This window comes from Seriola lalandi, unplaced genomic scaffold (assembly GCF_002814215.2).
Source record: "Seriola lalandi dorsalis isolate HSWRI2012SDOR001 ecotype SW California unplaced genomic scaffold, Sedor1 jcf7180002054142, whole genome shotgun sequence".
Lineage (NCBI taxonomy): Eukaryota > Metazoa > Chordata > Actinopteri > Carangiformes > Carangidae > Seriola > Seriola lalandi.
In genome coordinates, this window is record NW_019524695.1 from 30,234 (window position 1) to 50,670 (window position 20,437).

Sequence of the window (20,437 nt, forward strand, 5' to 3'; positions counted from 1 at the left end):
GCAGTGGACGATCAAGGGTTATGATGAGACATGGCGGCGGTGCTCCACATTCACACTCCTGCCTTTCATCTGATTGATAGTGTTCATGTGGCGGGAGAAAGGGGGAGACAGTAACGCTACAAGAAGCTTTAATCCACTAACACTGTTCGTGCCGTCGACATTTTACCTCCTTGCCCCCCCCCTACTCCTCTTCCTGTCTTTCTCTCCCCCTAAAGACTCTGCCTGCTCCCTGGTCGCGTCGGTGGGCGGGAGAAACGGACCGTAGTCGCCGCTTGACTCGACCAGATGAACATCAATCAATCAAAATGTGACACTACGTCAAACGAAGCGATGCCTGTTCGATATATTCAATGCGTGGTTCGGTGTAAACTCAAATTTTCTGCGTTTCCCGGCGGAGAAAAGGCGCGAAGGTTGAACACCGGGTCGGTTTCTTCGGGTTTAACCGGGTCGGATTATTGTTTTAGCGGAGAAAGGACAGTTGCAGCGGCGGACAGGAGGGGGCGTGGCGTCCGGGTTTAGAAATTCTATCCATTGTTCCACTCCAACGCGCGAAGAGAACACCTCTGTGGAGCCGGGAGCCAATCAGCGGCCGCCGACCTCCTCTTAACTCCGCCCAGCAGCCTATATTAAAGGCTCGGCCGTGAGCAGCATTGGCCACTGGCACAACATAATACTGATTGATCCGCAAAGCGAGGAGAGGGATTTACTTTATTCAACCTTTCATTTCAGCCGTCCTTTATTTTATTGAACTAAAACAATGGCAGACACACAAGTTGACTCCGGCTCGGATATCTCTGCCAAGGTAAGCCGCCTCACACCTTCACCCACCGGGGGCCGTTTCTCCCGGAGCCCCTCAGCAGAATAAAGCTTTTCCAGGCAGTAACCTAGATTTTTTTTAAAAACCCTTCCGTCGTCGCTTCGCGCTCATTCGGACTCGACGAAGTCGGACTGTGGGACCCTCTGGAGGGGGGGTGAGGAGGGGAAGAGCCGGTGTTTACGTCTTTTTCTCTAAACTCTGATGGAAAATATCAGTAGAATAAAGCGGGGGGTCTCAGCACCGCATCATGGAAAGAGGCTGCGATTCCAGCGCCGCGTCTCATTGTCCGGAGAGTAACAGTCTGCGCGGGTTCTTTGTTTATACAAGCGGCTCGGTTCTCCTCGCGGAAACACTCGCACAGAGTTCGAACCGAAACACGAACCAGCACGAGCCGCTCCAGCGCGCACCGAGCGGGTTTTCGGGCTCAGTACCCGCCGCTCTTTGACGCGCCTATTCTCACATTTTATTTATTCGCACACCTTCGGCTCCACGCGAATGAACTCGAAGGCAAATCCCGCGTCCGGTGTGAGAGGAGCCGCTGCTGCTGTATTAACAGAGCGGTAACGAGCTGCTGGAGCTGAGCAGCGGAGTAAACGGGATTTTGAGGCTCCAGCTGGGGCTTGTAGTGAGAAGTTGGTCCGTTTGAATGGAGGACGGAGCGGCAGAGAGGCAGGCGGTGCGTAATTCACACCAATGTCAACTTTCGCGGCTCCGCTTCCAGCATCTTTTCTTTTTTCATTGTTATTTGTTTGTGGTTCCGGGTTTTAAAAGGCCTGAACCGTCCGACCCGGTTTGTTTACCGACTCAGGAAGGACGGTCGGTGCCGCTGCTGCTGCTGCTTGAACGGGTTGCGCTTATTCAGCCTCCGTTTACCGGAGAGTCTGTGACACACACTGAGCCGCGGCTTCCGCTTTTTCTTCAGTCTTTCTGGAGCATGTTTGCAGGGCGCGTTTGTGTCTCGAGGGAAAGTTTTCTTTTTCTTTCTTTCTTTTTTTTTTGTAATGCAGCCCACTTCTCTGTGTGTGTGTGTGTGTGTCTGTGTGCGCGCGTGCGTGTGTGTGTGGCCGGGCTGTGGAGGTGTGATGTGACGGTGCTGGTTTTCCCCCTCTCTCTTCTTTGTGATCCGTCACCGTTTTGGGTTTTTCTCCTTCTATCTGTCGGATCCTTCTGCTTCTCTAAATGTTAATTTCCATCCAGTTGGACTTTGGATCATATTGGGTAAAACTTTAATAGCCCCCGCGGGGAGGAGGAGGGGAGGAGGAGGGGGGGGGTCTCAGCAACAGCAGTAGGGGAGAATAGGATCCAGCCTGTAGATAATAAGAGCAGCAGCAGCGTTGGGCCGCGGAGCTGAATAATTATGAGTGATTATAACAAATGAACATATGGAGGAGGTGGAGAGGGAGAAGTTGGGGCCCGGTGCAGGAGCTGATAATCCGGGGGGTGACGGTTCAGCCACTATTTATAGTTGTGGAGCATTTTTACGCACAAGCGCCTTTTTACGCACAGGCGGTGAGAGAGCGCGAGGAGCCGCCGCTGCTGCTCCAACACAGCTTAATGGGGTTTTAAAGCAATAAGATTATGTAAAGCAATTAATCAATAACAGTGTGTGCGTGTGCTCGTGTGCGCGCGCCTGTGTGTGAACGGACGATGTCGACAAAACGAGGAAACCGAGCGCTATTAATAGGCTCGGCGGCCGGTTTTCCGGTCTGCGCGGGGAGGAGGAGAGAAAAAGCCCCGGAGGTGTTTGTGATGTGACGGTGTGTTTGCGGCTCCGCTCCCGCCGCGCTGCCTCATTTTTTTCCGCTTTCCGTGCCGCTTCTCTCGCCTGCCATGTGTCGTCTTCTATTGTCCTTCCCTCCGTTACAACGCGCGGCCAGCAGCAGCAGCGTGCGTCGCGCTCGCCTCCTCCTCCTCCATCACCCTCTCCCCTCCTCCTCACCCCCCCCCCAATTGCTCCTGCGCCCTCCTGTGTTATTTTAAACGGAGCGGTGCATCCTGGGTATTGCAGTGCCTCTCCCGGGCGTGTCTCGTGACATATGGCGAGAACGGCAGCCCGCGGAAGACTACAATACCCAGAGTGCCCCGGGGGCCACATCAAAGTATCAGATTACAACACATTAGAGGGGATGGAGGAGGCGGGGGGGGGGGGATCTGCAGAGACCAATATGGTGTTTAAATAGGAAGACTTCATTCTGACAGGGAGAGGGCTGAAAAATGTGCAGCTCCCAGCATGCACTGGGAGTCATCTAACTAGGCCATTAGGTAGAAGGGCAGGTAGCAGCAGCAGGAGCTTTAACGTGAAACATGGAGCGTTTATTTTTTTATTGTTGTTTTTAATGTTTGTTTTTGTTTCCATCAGGACCTGAAAGAGAAGAAGCTGGTGGAGGAGAAGGAGAACGGCAAAGATGCTGCCACCAACGGAAAGGTAACCTCCATCTCCTCGACTCCTCCCCCTACAGCGCTCTGGTGTTCCTCCTGGCGCGAACTCAACTTCCTCATAACGTGAAAACATTTGAGTTTTTACCAGCGCAGCTTTTTTACAACCCAGTTCACTTTGTGGTTCCCAGGAGAACGAGGAGAACGGCGAGCCCGACGTAGACGACGAGGAGGACGAGGAAGTGGATGAGGAGGACGAGGAAGACGATGGAGAAGGTAGAGCGTTTGTTTTTTAAAGTTTGTTTTCATGTGGCGTCGTCTCCACAAACCAACAAAAAAAACCTCACTGCTCGTCCTTCGTCCCGCAGGCGACGAAGAAGACGAGGAGGAAGATGACGACGAAATCGAGGGCGGCACAAAACGGGCAGCAGAGGACGACGAGGATGACGACGAGGTGAGGCGCGGCGCCGACACCTTCAGTCCGACCAATCAGAACGCGAGCTCGTCAGCTGACTAACTCACCCCCGTCTTCTTCTTCTTTCAGGACGACGTCGAAACCAAGAAGCAGAAAACCGACGACGATGATTGATGCGTTTTCCCCCCGCGCCATCCTGCTGAACCACTTCCTGATTCTTCACCTCTGGCTGTTTTTAAAAGTCACAGGTGGGGGGGCTGGAGGACTGATTTAAAGGAAAAAATAATAATAAAAAAAAAAATCCAACATGGTCATTAGCAAGTAGAGTTCAACAAACATCCACCACGTCCACTCACTCGATCTCCCCTCGAAACTGCAAAACAAATTTTTCTAGAGGAACCCGCCGCCACATCGACGCAGAAATCAGGCTTCTCTTCAGCAACAACAACAACAACAACAACACAAAAGGAGAATTTGTTTGTATTTTTATTTACATTTTATATTTTTGTACATATTGTTAGGAGGGGGGTCAGTTTCTCTCTCGGCAGCGATCTCGTCAGACCAAATCGGTGCTTCTTTAACGAAAGATTTTACTTGGTTGACCATGTTACGATATCTCAACAGATACTAGAAAAAACATGTTTAAAAAAAGCTAAAAAAACAAACATGAAAGACAACCTCTTAAGCCGTTGAACTCAGAGCATTCCAGTAAATTTAATGTATGTACTTTAGCTGTACCATAACTAGTTTGTTTGTATGGGAGGGTAAGGCCAAAGAAAAGAGCCTCTTTTCTTTTTCCTTTTATTTTGTTTTTGTCAGCGACTTTTTGTTTTATGACGGCCTGTTTTGATGTATGTGCGAAGTTTGTTGTTTGACAATAAACCGGACTTTTATTTTGTGAGTTGTACTTTGTATCTCTGCTTGTTCTTTGCTCTCTCGCTCTCTCTCTCCTCTGTGGCCGAACGGTTACGGCATTCCAGGTAGAAACTTTGCAGGGGTCAGAGGTCACCGGGCAGGTTAGGTCATGTTAGCACACGTGAACAGTAACAGCACATTTACTCCATTGCTGTACTTGTGTACGTGAGAGGAGCTTTTTCTCCTTGATACTTTTTACACTGTGCTAATATTTATTTAAATTTTTTTTATTTATTATTATGTAATATTTCATTTGAATTTTTTTAAAGAATTAAAAATTTTTCTTTAGTGTTTACATTTTGAAATAATTACAATTTTAATATTTAAAACAATTCTTGACATTTTCATGTGTGTGTATATATATATATATATATATATATATATATATATATATCATTTAAGCGATAATTTTTATTTATTTATTATTACGATAATATGTATTAAGTGTGAGTACAATTATTTGTATTTTTATTACTTTTTGTTTATGTTAATTCTTAGAAATTTTACAATATTTAAAAATATTTCATTTCATTTTTCATTTATTTACAATTTTTTTTAATCTGACGTTTGAAGGCATTATCCATACTTATATAATTTTCTGGTATTTTTATATATATTTTTTTTTATTACATTAATATCCAAATTATTCATGATTATATTTTGTTATTTGTATTTGTCTCTGCTTGTTTCTTGCTCTCTCTCTCCTCCTGCGGCGAATGGCAATGGCGGCATCGCAGGTAGAGGTAGAAACCTTGCAGGGGTCAGAGGTCACTGGGCAGCTCAGGTCAGGTTAGCACACTTGAACAGTAACTGAGTATATTTACTCGATTACTGTTCTAAAAAGTGTCTCAATACCAGTTGTGAACCTGTAGAACAAAATTCCCCATCAGTAAATATATTGTATTATAGTCCAATATATACGCATGAATTAATGTACAATAAATACAAACGTCCATTATGAATAAGATTTTCCTTTATTAGTCACAGTGGGGAAATGTGCAGATCTACAAAGAAACACTAAAATGACCGTATCATGATATCAACGACTTAAACAAGATAAATAATATAATAAAGTAATATCTACAAACTAAGCGAGTTAATGAGTTACCTGTGCATGTGCATCATTCAGGTCTGATGCAAAGTCATTTACTAGTTTACACCAGTATTTACATGTTTGAAATTTACATTTGAAATTGGAACAGTTTCATGTACTTATATATTTACATACATCTAGTATATACAAATACATACGTTTATGTATGTGTGCTTATATTGTCCATTCCAGCTTTGTTCTTGTAATGGAGTGTTTTATAGCATCATTGATACTTTTACTTAAGTAAAGGAAATGAGTACTTCTTACACCAGCAGTAGTAGTGGTAGTAGTAGTATTGATATTAGTATTACAGTCTGGCTCAGTGTGATATTCATGTTTTTAAAGATGATTTGGTTCATGAATATGAATTGAGGACTTGTACTTGTACTTCCAATGGAGTATTTTTACTTTGTGTTTCTGTAACTGTAACTTTTTTCCACCACTGGTCGCAGGTCGGATTTAAAAACCCTTTAGACCAATAAGAGCAGAGGATGGAGGTGGAGGCGGAGACAGTGAAGTCGTCACTGTGAGCTGTTTGCTGTCGGTACAGTTTCCAGTCTGCTGTCAGTCCAGGTCAAACATGACGGAGCCTGAACGAGTGCAGCAGGATCTGATCTGTGTTCAGTCATGTCGGCTGCAGTCCTCACACAGGAATGTTAAACACACAGCGGCGACAGAGACCTGGACCACATGTCAGTGTGTTACCAACACACACTCGCAGTGATACAGGTGTGAACTGACCTGAGATGAGATACAGAGCCTCTTCTTTCTTTTTGTTTTTTAAATATATTTTTTTCAGGTTTTGAGTCCGCTTCCGCAAAGATGATATCACAGTAGCAGATTCTATTAAAATATTTATTTCTCATAAAAATATTCTGAAAAATATATCGTTTTGTTTAAACTTGTATTATATATCATAAAATTGAATTATATAAAAAAATCTCTCCATGATTATATTTTATTATTTAAAACATTAAAATATTTTGCATTTTAAAAAATATTTATATTATTAATAGTAGCAGCAGGAGAACTTCCTCCGTACATTAGTATAAATCATGAGCTTAACCAAATGAAATTGAAAAACTCCAAATACCAGTAGAACCAGTAGACTGGAGCTCCTCCAGTCCCAGTCTAGCAGCTCAGTGTTACAGTATTAATAATGTGTGAGTCTCAGTCTGCTGCAGCTTTAAGACCAGATCAGACCTGTGAGCTGAAAACCTCAAATCCTTCTTACCTCAGCAGGTGGTTTGGAGCCGAGAGCAGCAGCTCCCCGTCGCTCTCACATGGTTCATCCCAAACCAGAGGAGCAGGGCTCAGGGAGCGGTCCATCTCTACAGGACGGGGGGGGGGGTTCAAAACAGGTATTAGTGAGGCTGTTTCTCCTGTCTGTGTCAGAGGGGTGAATTATATCAAACTGAAATGACTTTGTTCTCTGCAGCAGGTCATCAAGAGACTTCTCTGTTTGCTCCATCAGCTTAGATCTAAGGGACCCCCCCCCCACACACCTCATACTGTAAAAAGACTGGAACACCCTCTCCACAATATCTCACAGTCAGGGGTAATTTGGGGTTCAAGGGTACGTTGAAACAAGAACCGGAGGTTTCTGTAGACGACCGTCACAGCCACTAGATGTCGCACTAGACCACCAGCATCTCGGACCAAAACAAACGCTTTGTCGGCCACAACCCTCGACCCCACCCCCTCCTCTCCCTTCATGTTCTCAGTCAGTTCAGTGTAACGAAGCTCAGTGAAAGTGTCACTAAACACACGTCACTCAACTGCATGAAGTTTCCCTGTGAACATGAGAGCCAACAGAAACAATCTAACCACGTTAGCATTGCTGTGATATGCTCCACAGGAATGATAACAGTTAGCCAGCTAGCGGTAGCAACAAATTCATAAAATCTTCAACAGTAAATTAGCTAACGTTAGCATGTCTACTGTTGCTGTCACTAATGAACATAGACACATGGAGGAGAAGGAAAACCAGGTCCAGCTGGACCCTTTAGCAGCTCGTAGGGTTCTCCTCCCAGTAAACCAGACTAGTATTGACTCTGGTCCATGGTCGGACTGGGCCAGAAATTCAGCCTTGGTCTGGTCCACTAGGACCAGTCGCACGAAAGACTTTTTAAAATATAATAAATGTCAGTAAATAATCAGCTGTCAGGCGAGGTTGTGTAGTGAAACATTTCCTCTGAAACATAAAGTATAAAGTAACATTATATAGAAATTCTCATGTGAAAGTAAGAGCCTCAAAGTTGAACTTAAATACAAAACTAAAGTAAATGTACTTAGTTACTTCCTCCTCTGACTTTCGGGTGAGTGGTTCACCTCACCTACTGCTTTGGCCTGGATGGGAAAGGCTCCACCACTTGGCACACCTGAACAGGATAGACAGGTAAAATAAATGAATGATTGTTACTAATACTACTATGACTAATAGAGTCAACTGTAAATGTTATAATTTATTATTCCCTAGAGGGAAATACCAATCTTTTTTTTCTTCCATATCTTTATCAACAAAATTAATGTGCAACAGTCAGACACAATGTTCATGACCTTTTGTGAGTGGTTACTGCTTTAAAATATTTTTTTAAACTCCAGAGTTTCCTCTTCTTCTGTGTTTTATTTGAAGTGTTGATCCATAGGAAGATATATATATATATATATATTTGTGGTTTTAAGAACCAAAACCCATCTCAGTGTAGTTTTGCATCTCCTCTCTCAGGCTGAGTTTATATTAAGTTTGTGTTCATGTGTTTCAGGATGATTTCTTTAAATGCTGAATCTCCATTAGAACACAATTAATCATAATTAGAGTCTTTGCTCATGATTGAATTTTGCAGGTTGGGACCTGGTAAGGAATCTGTGTGTGGGGCTGTTGTCTATAGTTCAGTAAATTGTCTCTGTCTGCAGACTGAGACTGAAACTCTCCCTCGGTGCTGCACCACCCCCTTGTGTCCAAACTCATAGTTGCATGTTGTTTCCTCCCTGTGGTTCATTTGATCCTCGTGTCACTTTTTTATCAAAATTAAACTGGAATCAATCAATAAAAAAAGAGTGGAAACTATCAGATGATTGACCACCGTGTCATCCAGATTATTTTTAATCTGTCACTCAGAACAAATCAAAGTTCCTGTCCTAATAATATCTGCTGCTTCTGTCTGTGTGAGAGTGACTGAACCCCAACAAAGACAACACTGAGCTTTCCATTATGTGACACTTTGATTCATAATGTTGTATTTGAATGTTTAAAATAATGATAATAATGAATGATACTCAAAGTATTATTTGTAAAAACTGGGTACGTTTAAAGTTTAACACCTGGACACACCTGCACGTTTCTGACATCACCAGCAGCCTGGAGCCAATCATGACACTCCAGGTCACAAATACTGTGAACAGACTTCTCAGTGAAGGAGGAGACATCTTTGTGTCCAGGGGTACGGTGGCCCTGAGAGCTCAATACACTGCAAAGTTAGTCCTGCAACACAACAGAAGTGTTTCCAGGGGACATTAAAAAGTGATGAACCTGGCTGGGACAGTGGGACAAATAAACTGACAGCAGGTCAAACCTGAGATGTAAAATCAATTCCTCGTTAACTCCTCTAGGGATGCGTTCATTTTCTGTCAACAGCTTAAATGACTTTAAGGGATTCCTTAAGTATAAGACTAAGATAAGGAGAAAACCTCTAATACATCTCTAACATTTTAAGGAAACCTTAACTCAGACTTTAAGGTAAATCTTAATTTAAGATATTTAGTGCAGCTGGCCGCAGACCCTCTCCCCAAGCTCCTGCAATTCTACAGACACTTCTTACATTATTTGTTTTACTAGAACCAAGTGTAAGTGTGTTTTACTTGTTTACAAACAGGCCATGTAAAATATTATCTTTATTATTTTTCAGTTACATGGAGTATTCAAAATAATTATTTGTTCATATATCAGTTTATTTATTCATTAAATCGTTCAAGTATTCAGCTATCAATTTATTAATCTTTGCTTTAAGGAGATTCGTGTGTTGGTTGGTTGTGAAACATTTTGCATCACAATGCTTTTCCTCCCTTTGACCAGCAGAGGTCCCCGTCCAGCTCTGATGTGAAGTAATTAACCTGTTCATAAAACGTCACTTCACCAGTTAGACATCAACTATCCACCTGCACAGGTGTCCTTCTGTCTCAGCTGAGAGACATCAACTGCTTATGTAGTCCTCTCACTCTGCTGAACAATCAACCTGGGCAGAACCAACTTCATTCTGGGTTCTATGTCTTTCTCATCTAAAAAGATTCATCAACAAAAAGTCACTTTAATCAGTATTAATCAGTAGTACAGTAACAACTGCACAAACAAGACGTAAAGTATGATTCTGTGAACAAACTGTATAATCGCTCCAACTCAGACAAACACTTATTAAGGCCGTATATTAACCTTATTATCACCCCCACAGTCATGGTATAACCTGTGACATCACTGATGACATCAGCAGGAACATAATACAGGAAACGTGCCACACACCTGTCCAGTAGGTGGCGGTAATGCACCTGCACATTGGTTGCCAACTGTCAATCAAAGCAAAAGAAAAAGAAGAAGCATAAAAGAGGGAAGTGTTCGGCTGCCACGCCCCTTAAGTAGCTCCTGGAGTCAGGTGAGTGTGGAGGATCACTGTCTCTGTTTAACCAAACAATAGTGATGGAAACTGTAACCACAAACAGACCTGTCGTAGTGTTTCCACTGCTAAAGGTTCATGTGGAAATCTGGCTGAACAACAGGATGAGATTTGTGTTCAGTTGCCAGTGCCATTAGCTGTTAACTCTTCCCAACCTCTGAATATTACATAGCTAGCATAGCTACTAAGCTTTGCACATTTTAAGGCTAGCATTAGCTGGTAACTATGATAATTTAAAGAGTAGCATTAGCTAACCTCTGGGCAATAGGCTAGCATGACCTACTAACCTTTGCATATTGCCAGGCTAGCATTAAGCTACATGGCACGGTGCCACTAACGGTAGCTGATAACTCTTCTCTTCATGAATTTAATGGTAACATAAAATGAAAATATGTCAGTATCATTAGCTGCTGTTGGATGGAAAACAAGGCTAGCATGCGGCTAAGCAGTGCAGCTTCACTAACATAAATCAGACACTGTAAGGCTAGCATTAGCTGCTACATTTGGTAATTTCAAGGCTAGCTAATACACTTCTCCGCTTAATTATCTTGTGATTTGGTTTAAATGTGGTATAAAAAAGTCATGTCACAAAGATAAAAGAAAAAACTGTGATTAAAGACAGAGATATAAACATTAATTTAACATAAGCTGTTCATTAAATCACAAGTAAATACAAATATAAACATGAAATACATGTTTCCATTCAAAGAAACACCAACCGTGAAAACCACTCCTAGAACAAAAGTTGTGTATTTCAGGAGGATTTTGTTTGTTTGTTGAACATCTGTTTGTGTTTGTTTTTTTGACAGTTTTACTTCTAAATTTTCCTCCCTTGTATTTTCACATCAGACACGAGGAGGAGAAACGTTTCAGAGAGGGAATCCCGGACGAGACGGCGCTCATCGGTCAGTTTGTAACTCAACAACCTCCTCAGTTACCAGAGTTCACTTCAGGTCGGTTTATCTCCTAACTGTGATCAGATTTATGTCCAGCAGCGTACAAACTGGAGTTCACTAATACTTTACTGTGTTAGTGTTGGTAGTTGATCACATTCTGTTTTTGTGTTATTAATGAATGTCAGCTGATCAATAATCAGATATATTGATTGGCGTAACACCATGGTGAACATGCTGACAAATTAAACGAAAGCTGATGTCAAAACAGCCATTAAACTAATATTTATTCTACTGTTAAACAATCTTATTTTATCTGCCTTATTATTTACTTCTCTCCTGAAGTGGGACAGTGAAACTTTCAGGCATAAAATTCCTCATAGCCACAAGTCAGTGAATTAAAATGCTAAAACTGTAATGATTTATTTAAGTACAGCCGGTGCAGTGACGTCGTCTGAAGTGACAGAAATATCTTTAACAGTTTGACGTTCATTTAAAACCAGTATCTTGTTTTTATATTACGGATCCATCGAAAGATAATGAGCCAACAAAGCTTTATTTAGTTTTCATTTGCATCTGTTGGTATTCATCATGTAATTATGGAAGTTGTGATGATCACGTCTCCTGATGTGAAGAAATGATTCAGTCGTGTTTGTTCGTTTCTACCTGAGCACAGATTTTCAACCTGATAGAAACTGATGTTTTAAGTGTTTTTACAGCTGAAAGAAAACAGACTCTCTCATCGATAGATGGACAGAACAATAGATAGATAGAATTAAAGGCTTAGAATAAAGTAAAAATAGAAACTAGAAAACCATAATAATGATGAAATATGTTATTGGAAGTTTCCACATATAATCAATCTATGTTCATGTATTAAAAATATATATATGATATATGCAAATATGTTATATATTTGATTTATATATGTAAGTTTATTAAAACAACATAGGTAACATATAAATACTCTATATGTTTTAGTCATTAATTTCATGACATTAAACATGTCTATCTTCAGATTCTGGGAGAGTGGTTGTTCTAATTTCTAGATAGATAGAAAGAACAAAGATAGATAGTAAATGTATAATATGTGAACTATTTACAGTCTAAACTTGTGGTGACAGGAAACATTTGAAGAGATGAATCTGACAGATGTGATGAAGACAGGAGCTTCAGGTCACATTTTATTTCTTCATCAGGTTTCTTTGTGTTTTTCTGCTGCGTTGATTTTACTTTGAAAGAAAGAAGCTGGAAGTCTGAAGAACGTTCTGGAAACTTTATGAAAATAAACCTGAGCTTCTAAACAAAGAAAAACAACAAGAAAGGAAATTATTTCAAAAGAAAAGATTAAAATTAAATGAGATTATCTTTCATTTGAAAAACAAAACACACACACACACGTATGCAGATGGTTGACCCCCACACACACTCTCCTCCCCACCCACTTCCATTGTGTGACTTTCACACCCAGTCCCTATAGAAATACCACACACACACACACACACACACACACACACACACACACACACACTCCCTCCCTCTTGACTCTCCAGACCATCAGGGGTCTATACATCGCCCTGGCAACCCGGGGCTCGCCTAGCAACAGCTGGTGTGTTAACAGGCTACTAAGGCAGCTTGAACCCCCCCCCCCCATATGCATGCACACACACACAGCCTCATTAAGGAGTGTGTGTGTGTGTGTGTCACCATGTGCAGCTCAGCGAGGTTCTTGTCAGTGTTTTTCTTTTTCATGTTTCCACATATGAACATTAACATTTACTCCAGTAGTTTCCATCTGTAGAACTTTGATACTTTTATTAATTTAATATTGTACTTTTTATTCCACTTTTAACATTAAGATTTTGCATTAAGCTCATAAAATACAACACACGTAAAAAAGCAGCATCCTCTGTTTGTTTGTTCTATGAAAAAACTTCATCTAAACCGCTCAGATGGTTTCATTTAAACGTTTATTATTAATGTAAATTATATTATATTACATATGTGTATATATACTGTGATATTTTACTAAGTTAAAGTTATAATCTGTAACTCCTCCACATTAAAATGTCTAAAAACATGTTCTTACACCATCACAAATGTTTCCATCAATTCTCAAACCAGAGAAATCTGTCATTTTATCATGGCAACGTTTCATTGGTCGCCATTGGTTATGTGTCAGTTTTAAGTCTCATTTTTAAGATTCACTTTTTTACACCTCTGTGGTTTTCAGCTCTATATTCGAACCAGATGATTTTAGTTGTAGGACGTCTGGATCTGAAGTTATCAGAGAAACAAGTCGAGGAAACGTTTTTCCACCAACATTATCAGGTATAAACAGGTTTTATAAACGTGGGTAAACCCGTCAATAAAAGCCGGTTCACTCCTTTTCCACCGTCAGTCGAGTTTGTCTTTCGGTTCGTGTTCGACCCGGGTGTGAATGCTGATTGAAGGTTTTTCCAGCCGGATGTTAGCGAGTCTTAGCAGGTTTTTTGACCTGTGAAACAGAGACTTTAGACAGCTCAGCTCCCAGCTGAGTGTTTGCTGGTTATAATCAGCTGGTCTGTTTGTTGACACCTCTGTGGATAATTCAGCTGCTGGTAAACAAACAAACAAACCACTGACACTGAAGGAATCCAAACCAGGACAAGCTGAAGACAGCAAATCCCATGATCCCATGCTACTTCATGACATCACCAATCTGTCGTTTGTTATTGTTGTGATTGAGAGACCCAGGAGGCAGAAGCTACAGGATCTCAGAGCATCCACAGGTACACAACTTTAATAATATACTTTTCTAATATTTCAATAAAATGTCACTTTTGGTTGGATTTGTATTTTCAACTGCAAAGTCAAAATGATGCTAAAACCTTTTTCTCCACTTGTGTTTCAGTTGACTTTGAAATGTATGATTCGGTGTGACACTGGTCTCTTGGACCAGCTCGGCCAGCGGCTGTTCACCGGCCTGAGGCCGAACCACAACACGGTCAGTGGGAACAGATTCAATTAACACTGATAACGTCATAAGACATGTTTGCTCTGTTTGCTCTGCACAGTCAGCTCTTCTTCAACCCTGTCTGATAAAAAAACGTGACATTTATTTTAAAGTGCTCATCAGAGAAGATTATTTGGTCTCAGTTTATATCTCAGATTTGAACGCTCGTCTCTCCTGTTCGTCCCACGGTCACGACTTAAACTAAAAGGCGACTGAGTCTTTGTTGCTGCTCCAACATTATGGAACCAGTTTCCTTCAGATCCTAGATGAGCTCCCTCCATCTTGATTTCTAAATCTCGACTAAAGACAAATTTTTACTCACTGGTCTTTTTGACTCACCAACCTTTAGGTCCGTTGTCATGTTCATAATTGTGTATTTACTCCTTGTTTTTAAGTACATGTCCATTATCTTTCTGTATACAGTATATTTATGTATTTTCACTGATTTTATAGATTTGTTTTACTTTATTTTAATGACCTTTGTGTAGCACTTGTATCAGCTTTAAACAAGCACTAAAAATAACAATGTGCTGCACATTGTGAGAGATGACTCTGACCCAAGTCCATCGACTGTTCGTCTCTCCGACAGTAAACCTCCTTTAAGGTACTTTTTGTGTTTTAATATGTTCTTATATCTGTGGTAGTTTATCATCAGTCGGGTTGTGTTGCGTTCAGCAGCAGTGGTTGTAGCAGGAGGTGGCGTTTGATGCAGTGTGTCGGAGCAGCCACTGGAGGGCAGCACTGTGCAGGTTTTAATCCTGGACAGATGAAGTGTTACTGAGGTGGTTGTTGGATGTTTAATGGCCAAAGTCAAGAGTGAAGAAGACTCTTATAATGAAGCTGAGTCAAAACTACTCCCATTCATGTTTGTGTCATGGGCACCACCTAAAATCACAAAGTTTATGTACTTTATGTTATTGTCTGCTTGTTTGTCAATTTTCTTAATGAATCAATTATGTAAAACATTGGAGTAGATACAATATGAACAGTGGATAGTCAACTTGTTACAGACTGATGTAACACTGTGGAAAATAACCCAGAACAGAGTCTTCAACAGGAAGGGTGTGGAAGACAGAAAGCAATGCAGTACTTTTACTTTCAGATTTGTAGAGTGGCATTTCTGGGATATGGTCTCTCTCCCCCTGTGTGTGTGTGTGTGTGTGTGTGTGTGTGTGTGTGTGTGTGTGTGTGTATATAAAGGAGCTACAGACTAAATCGAGACAGAACTCTCCCTCCTTCCTGATCAGAGGTACGTAGCAACTCTGTTGTTTCAGTGATGATGTGATGCTGCAGATTATAGAGGTATTAACATCATCATGTTCTTTGTGCCTTTCTCAGACATGTTTAATGATATACTCTCTCTAATGGAAACAGAGTTTTGTTGAAATTTGATTTCTTTCCTTTTTTACATACTGCCTGTACTTTCACTTTCAGATTTGTAGAGTCGCATTTCTAGGATATGGTCTCTCTCCCCCTGTGTGTGTGTGTGTGTGTGTGTGTGTGTGTGTGTGTGTGTGTGTGTGTGTGTGGATAAATATTGGATAAATTGATAAATAGGCAGAGCTGGGTGTCGGCTCATGGGGCTCCAGCTCCGGATGTTTAAATATAACTTCAACTTGGTGTCATTTCCTCTCAGTCTCTCTGACTGGACCGAGAAATTAACAAAGCTATTTGGGAAATATCGCCATTTGTAGGTCGCCAACAACTTGCTGCTTGAAAGTAAACACATGATCGTTTCATTTTTGGTTTCGCGCTGGACGAGCCAGGAGGGAGAATGAGTGAGAGAGCAAAGAGGAAGGGACAGGAGAAAACCTGTGGACCAGAAGAGGACACAGGAAGAGGAGAGATGATGGGGGGAGTGAGACAGGAGAGAAAAGCAGAAGTTAGGAGGAGGAGAAAAACATGTGATGAGGAACCAGGAGGAGAGAACGGGAAAGTGAGGAGAAGAATGAAGGAGGTGAGATGTGGACGAAGCAGGTGAAGAGGAAGAAAGACAGGAGATGATGTGTGTTGACAAGAAAGGAGTGAAGGAAAGATGAGGAAAGGAGAGCAGAGGCAGAGCAGATGTAAGAGAATAATATGAATTTAATGTTCTTCTTTGAGTGGAGGACGGCAGGGAAGGATGAGTGAAATTGTGGAAATACCTGTTGTCATTTTCATTTTACCAAAAAAGGAGATCTATTACTTTAAATAAATGCTTATTTCTGTAAAACTATCCCACTTCAGTGTAATATGTTATGCATGAAATCTCACTAAGAAATAATGGTAATGTGCGATTAGGTCTGTAAATTGGGAAAACTTAGTTGATGGGGTGGTGGTGGACGATTTATGCACACATGCAGACTCGGATGATATCAGAGCTGATCCGTTCATCACTAGTTCACTGAATTTTGGCAGTTCAGTATGGCAGCAACATTGAGGCATCACAGTAACGGGCCATAACAGCCAATATGCTGTCTATGTAATCTATATATCTATGGACCTGCTCCCTATGTACGTGAAATGCGCATGAAAACACAACGATTCGTAGTTACACCAATGAAAACATAATTCTGAATATTATATTTAATTTCTGTCCATAGATTCACCTAAACCCTACACACTGGACACTTGTGACGTGTTCCTCTGCATAAACTCTTACCCACTCTTACTTTGTGTTTAGAGTCCGTCGGCTGAGATCAGGACCTTGCGATTGTGCCTCAGGGATACTTCATCAGAAATAGAGTTCTGATGAGAAAGTGAAGGCTGAACAACATCACTGAGGAGTGGTATGATATACATCAAATCATCAAATCATAGTTCCATCAGAACACGGAAGTCAGATTCTTATTGTTGAGCACGGTGGTCTCGCTGGTCATTTGGGGGTAATGAAAACCTATCACCAGATTCTTTGACATTTCTTTTGGCTGTTTGAAACAGATTGTTGCCAAATATTCCCGGTTCTGCCACGTCTGTTTGAGGTTATTGGTGCATCTAACCGGCCAATTTCACCTATACCATTTTTACACAATACCAGCAGTTGATGAGCCATTCGAACATGTCATTATTAATTGTGTTGGATCGTGTCCCCAATCCAGAAACGCGTATCAGTATTAACTTACTATTATATGCACCGCAACTCATTTCCCAGAGGCCATTTCTCTGGAAAAATTACTGCTAGATCTGTAACAAGGGCATTGCTTCATTTTTTTTTCCTTTTTGCCAAAAGTCATCTAGAATGAGCAGGGGACTAATTTTAGTCCAGACTGTTTTAAGCATTGCATCTCTAGCATCTACCACCCAGAGAGTCAAGCTACATTAGAAAAATCAGAGAAGCTGTGTCCTAGCTGAAAATAATATTTTTTTGGTAGGCAGCTGTCCTTGTCTACCTTTATAATAATCACAGTGGCAGTAAAAGACTCCACCAGTGTGGTATAATGGTTAAGGTGCTAGATGTACAACTGCAGGTTGCTGATTTGATTCCCAGATACAGGACTGATATTATTTAGCTATTTGTGGTTGAGATGTTTTTTAAGCTTGAAGCCTCATTGTTTGTACTAATGATTAAAGCAGGAGACTTTTATGTCTGTTACAGCTGTGTCCCTTTTGTGTTCTGTCTAATCTAGAGGGGAGATAACGTCTGTTGAATGAGTTCAAGGTGTGTCTCAGTGCAACAGCTGAACTCTGGAGTGAAAGTAAGTTCATGATTTAATTCTGAAAATTAGATGTTGACCTGATGTAATAATGTATGTCTCCCAGTTAACTGTAAGGTTACTATGCAAGTTGTGTGCTTAAACACATGTATTTACTTGTGTTGTATCTTTATTTCTTCAATAACAAGTCACTGCTCTTGTCTACAGACGTCCCATTTCATGAGTTCATTAGGTTGATTTATCTGTGGGAGATATTTACAGTCTGTCTTCTGTAATCATTTATGAACTGTGATTCTCTAGGTGACCTACAAACAAGTCGAGTCATTCATTTCTTCCAGTTTCTTTTATGTATTTTTTATTTTTCAGGAAACAAAAGTTGCACTTTACATCTCTGCTTAGCATCTGAAGAATTCAATAAAAATGGGGAACGCACCATCAGAAAGTAACATGGGCAACAGGCTGAGATGCTGTAAATGTGACAAAGTCCTGCCTCCAGCAAGGCCTCCATGGCCTCTATGGTCTCTATGGCCTCTATGGCCTCTATGGCCTCTATGGCCTCTATGGCATCCATTTTTCCCATATAACTGCAGAAGAAAAACTGTTCATGGGCGAGATGTATATGTTTTCAATGGAGGAGAATACTACAGAACAGTTGGCCATGATAACTACGAGTGTGAATATTGTTTTAATAAGCCAATCAGAGATCAAGAACAACTGAGGAGAGAAGAGGAGAGACGGAGAGAGGAGGAGAGGAGGAGAGAAGAGGAGAGGAGAGAGGAAGAGAGGAGGAGAGAGGAGGAGAGGAGGAGAGAAGAGGAGAGGAGGAGAGAGGAAGAGAGGAGTAGAGAGGAGGAGAGGAGAGAAGAGGAGAGGAGGAGGGAAGAGGAGAGGAGGAGGGAAGAGGAGAGGAGGAGGGAAGAGGAGAGGAGGAGAGAGGAAGAGAGGAGTAGAGAAGAGGAGAGGAGAGAAGAGGAGAGGAGGAGGGAAGAGGAGAGGAGGAGGGAAGAGGAAAGGAGGAGGGAAGAGGAGAGGAGGAGAGAGGAAGAGAGGAGTAGAGAAGAGGAGAGGAGGAGGGAAGAGGAGAGGAGAAGGGAAGAGGAGAGAAGGAGAGAGGAAGAGAGGAGGAGAGAAGAGGAGAGGAGGAGGGAAGAGGAGAGGAGAAGGGAAGAAGAGAGAAGGAGAGAGGAAGAGAGGAGTAGAGAGGAGGAGAGGAGAGAGGAAGAGAGGAGGAGGGAAGAGGAGAGGAGGAGGGAAGAGGAGAGAAGGAGAGAGGAAGAGAGGAGGAGGGAAGAGGAGAGGAGAAGGGAAGAGGAGCGAAAGATGGAAGAAGAACAGCAAAGGGCCAAAGAGGCTGAAGAGAAGAAGAGACGAGAAGAACTGAATCAAAGACTTGAAGAATCACAACATCAAGCTGAAGAGCAGCAGGAGGATCAACTGAGCAGAGACATTTCAGAGGAACATGAGTCCAAGCGAAGAGTTCTAATAAGCCATCTGGATGAGTTTAAGGCAAACTATGACTCAGACAGTGATGAGCTTCTAGAAACGCTCTCATCAAGATGCAACATCCCAAACCTCAGTCTCACTCAGCTGACTGCTGATCAGCTGGGCAACATCCTGTCAGCCCTGGACAAACTCCTGTTTGAAGAATGGATCAGTGCTCCTCCATCCCTCAGCACTCTGCAGCACACACAGGTGTTCATCACAGAGCTGTGTGCCCTGTCTATGGAGATGTCTCAGGGACCTTCCCTGCACAGCGTCTCCGATCATGTGGAGTCCATCAGCCAATCAGCATGCAGTGTTTCTGAGAGCTTCCTGCTGACTCAAGCTCTGTACCTGACCCTGATGCACTTCTTCACTGGCCATGGCAGCTGTGATTCTGATGCAGCTCTAATAGCCAATCAATGGGCTGAGGGAGACCTTTCCACTGAGGATCTCTTCCTTACAGAATTCCTCGGTACCCTCACATCATCGCTACAGAATGTGGTTGGAAGAGCCTCTGTGTTCATTTTAAAGATGGAAATCCAGAGCTTGAAGCTGCTTCTTTTCACACTCACACATCTCAATGACAAAGAAAGCCACCCAGAATCCACTGAAATGCTCCTCAGACTTGTGCAAACAAACCAATGGACACCAGCAGAGGCAGTGAAACTGCTCAAAGAGCTATCAGAGAAATATGCAGATGATGCTCCCATAACTGAAGTGCTCATGTTGGTACAAGCGTATGACATATCACCAGAGTGGATAGATGACGCCGGACACTCCCTCATCCAGGCTCTGGACTTCATTGACTCAGAGAGATTCCCACTTCATTTCAGAGACACTCTCAGAAAGCAAGATGAGAGCAGTCTAGATTCAGCTCTGGCAGAATTAAAAACATCAAGGAATTTAGACGATTCTGTTGTTGACATGATGAAAATCATTACCACTGGCGTCCTACAATATTCAGAAAATCCCCCAAAAGATGAACCATTCGTGAAAGATTCCTTTAAATCTGAGAACCTGAATGCAGATGATATCCAACGCTATCTGTCTCAGCTCTGCAAAGTAGTTTCTGACACAAAAGGCCGGTGGCCCACAGTGCAGCAGATGCTGAGGTGGTGTGTGTTGGTGCTGACTGAGAAGAACATGCCACTA

The 20,437-nt window shown here is 42.0% G+C and overlaps 2 protein-coding genes across 2 annotated transcripts; both read left to right on the forward strand.

Moving 5' to 3' along the window:
* Positions 1-639: 639 nt before the first annotated feature.
* Positions 640-4,515, forward strand: ptmab (prothymosin alpha b). Its single transcript, XM_023403532.2, has 5 exons — positions 640-802; positions 3,177-3,242; positions 3,385-3,469; positions 3,562-3,647; positions 3,738-4,515. Exons 1-5 carry the CDS (start codon positions 758-760, stop codon positions 3,780-3,782), a joined length of 327 nt encoding a protein of 108 aa, XP_023259300.1. The 5' UTR covers positions 640-757; the 3' UTR covers positions 3,783-4,515.
* Positions 4,516-19,060: 14,545 nt separating this feature from the next.
* LOC147819281 (uncharacterized) lies at positions 19,061-20,430 on the forward strand (the record flags this gene model as incomplete). The annotated part of the gene is made up of 1 exon (XM_087173255.1): positions 19,061-20,430. A coding segment is annotated over exon 1 (1,307 nt), but the record flags the coding sequence as incomplete, so codon positions are not given.
* Positions 20,431-20,437: the final 7 nt, after the last annotated feature.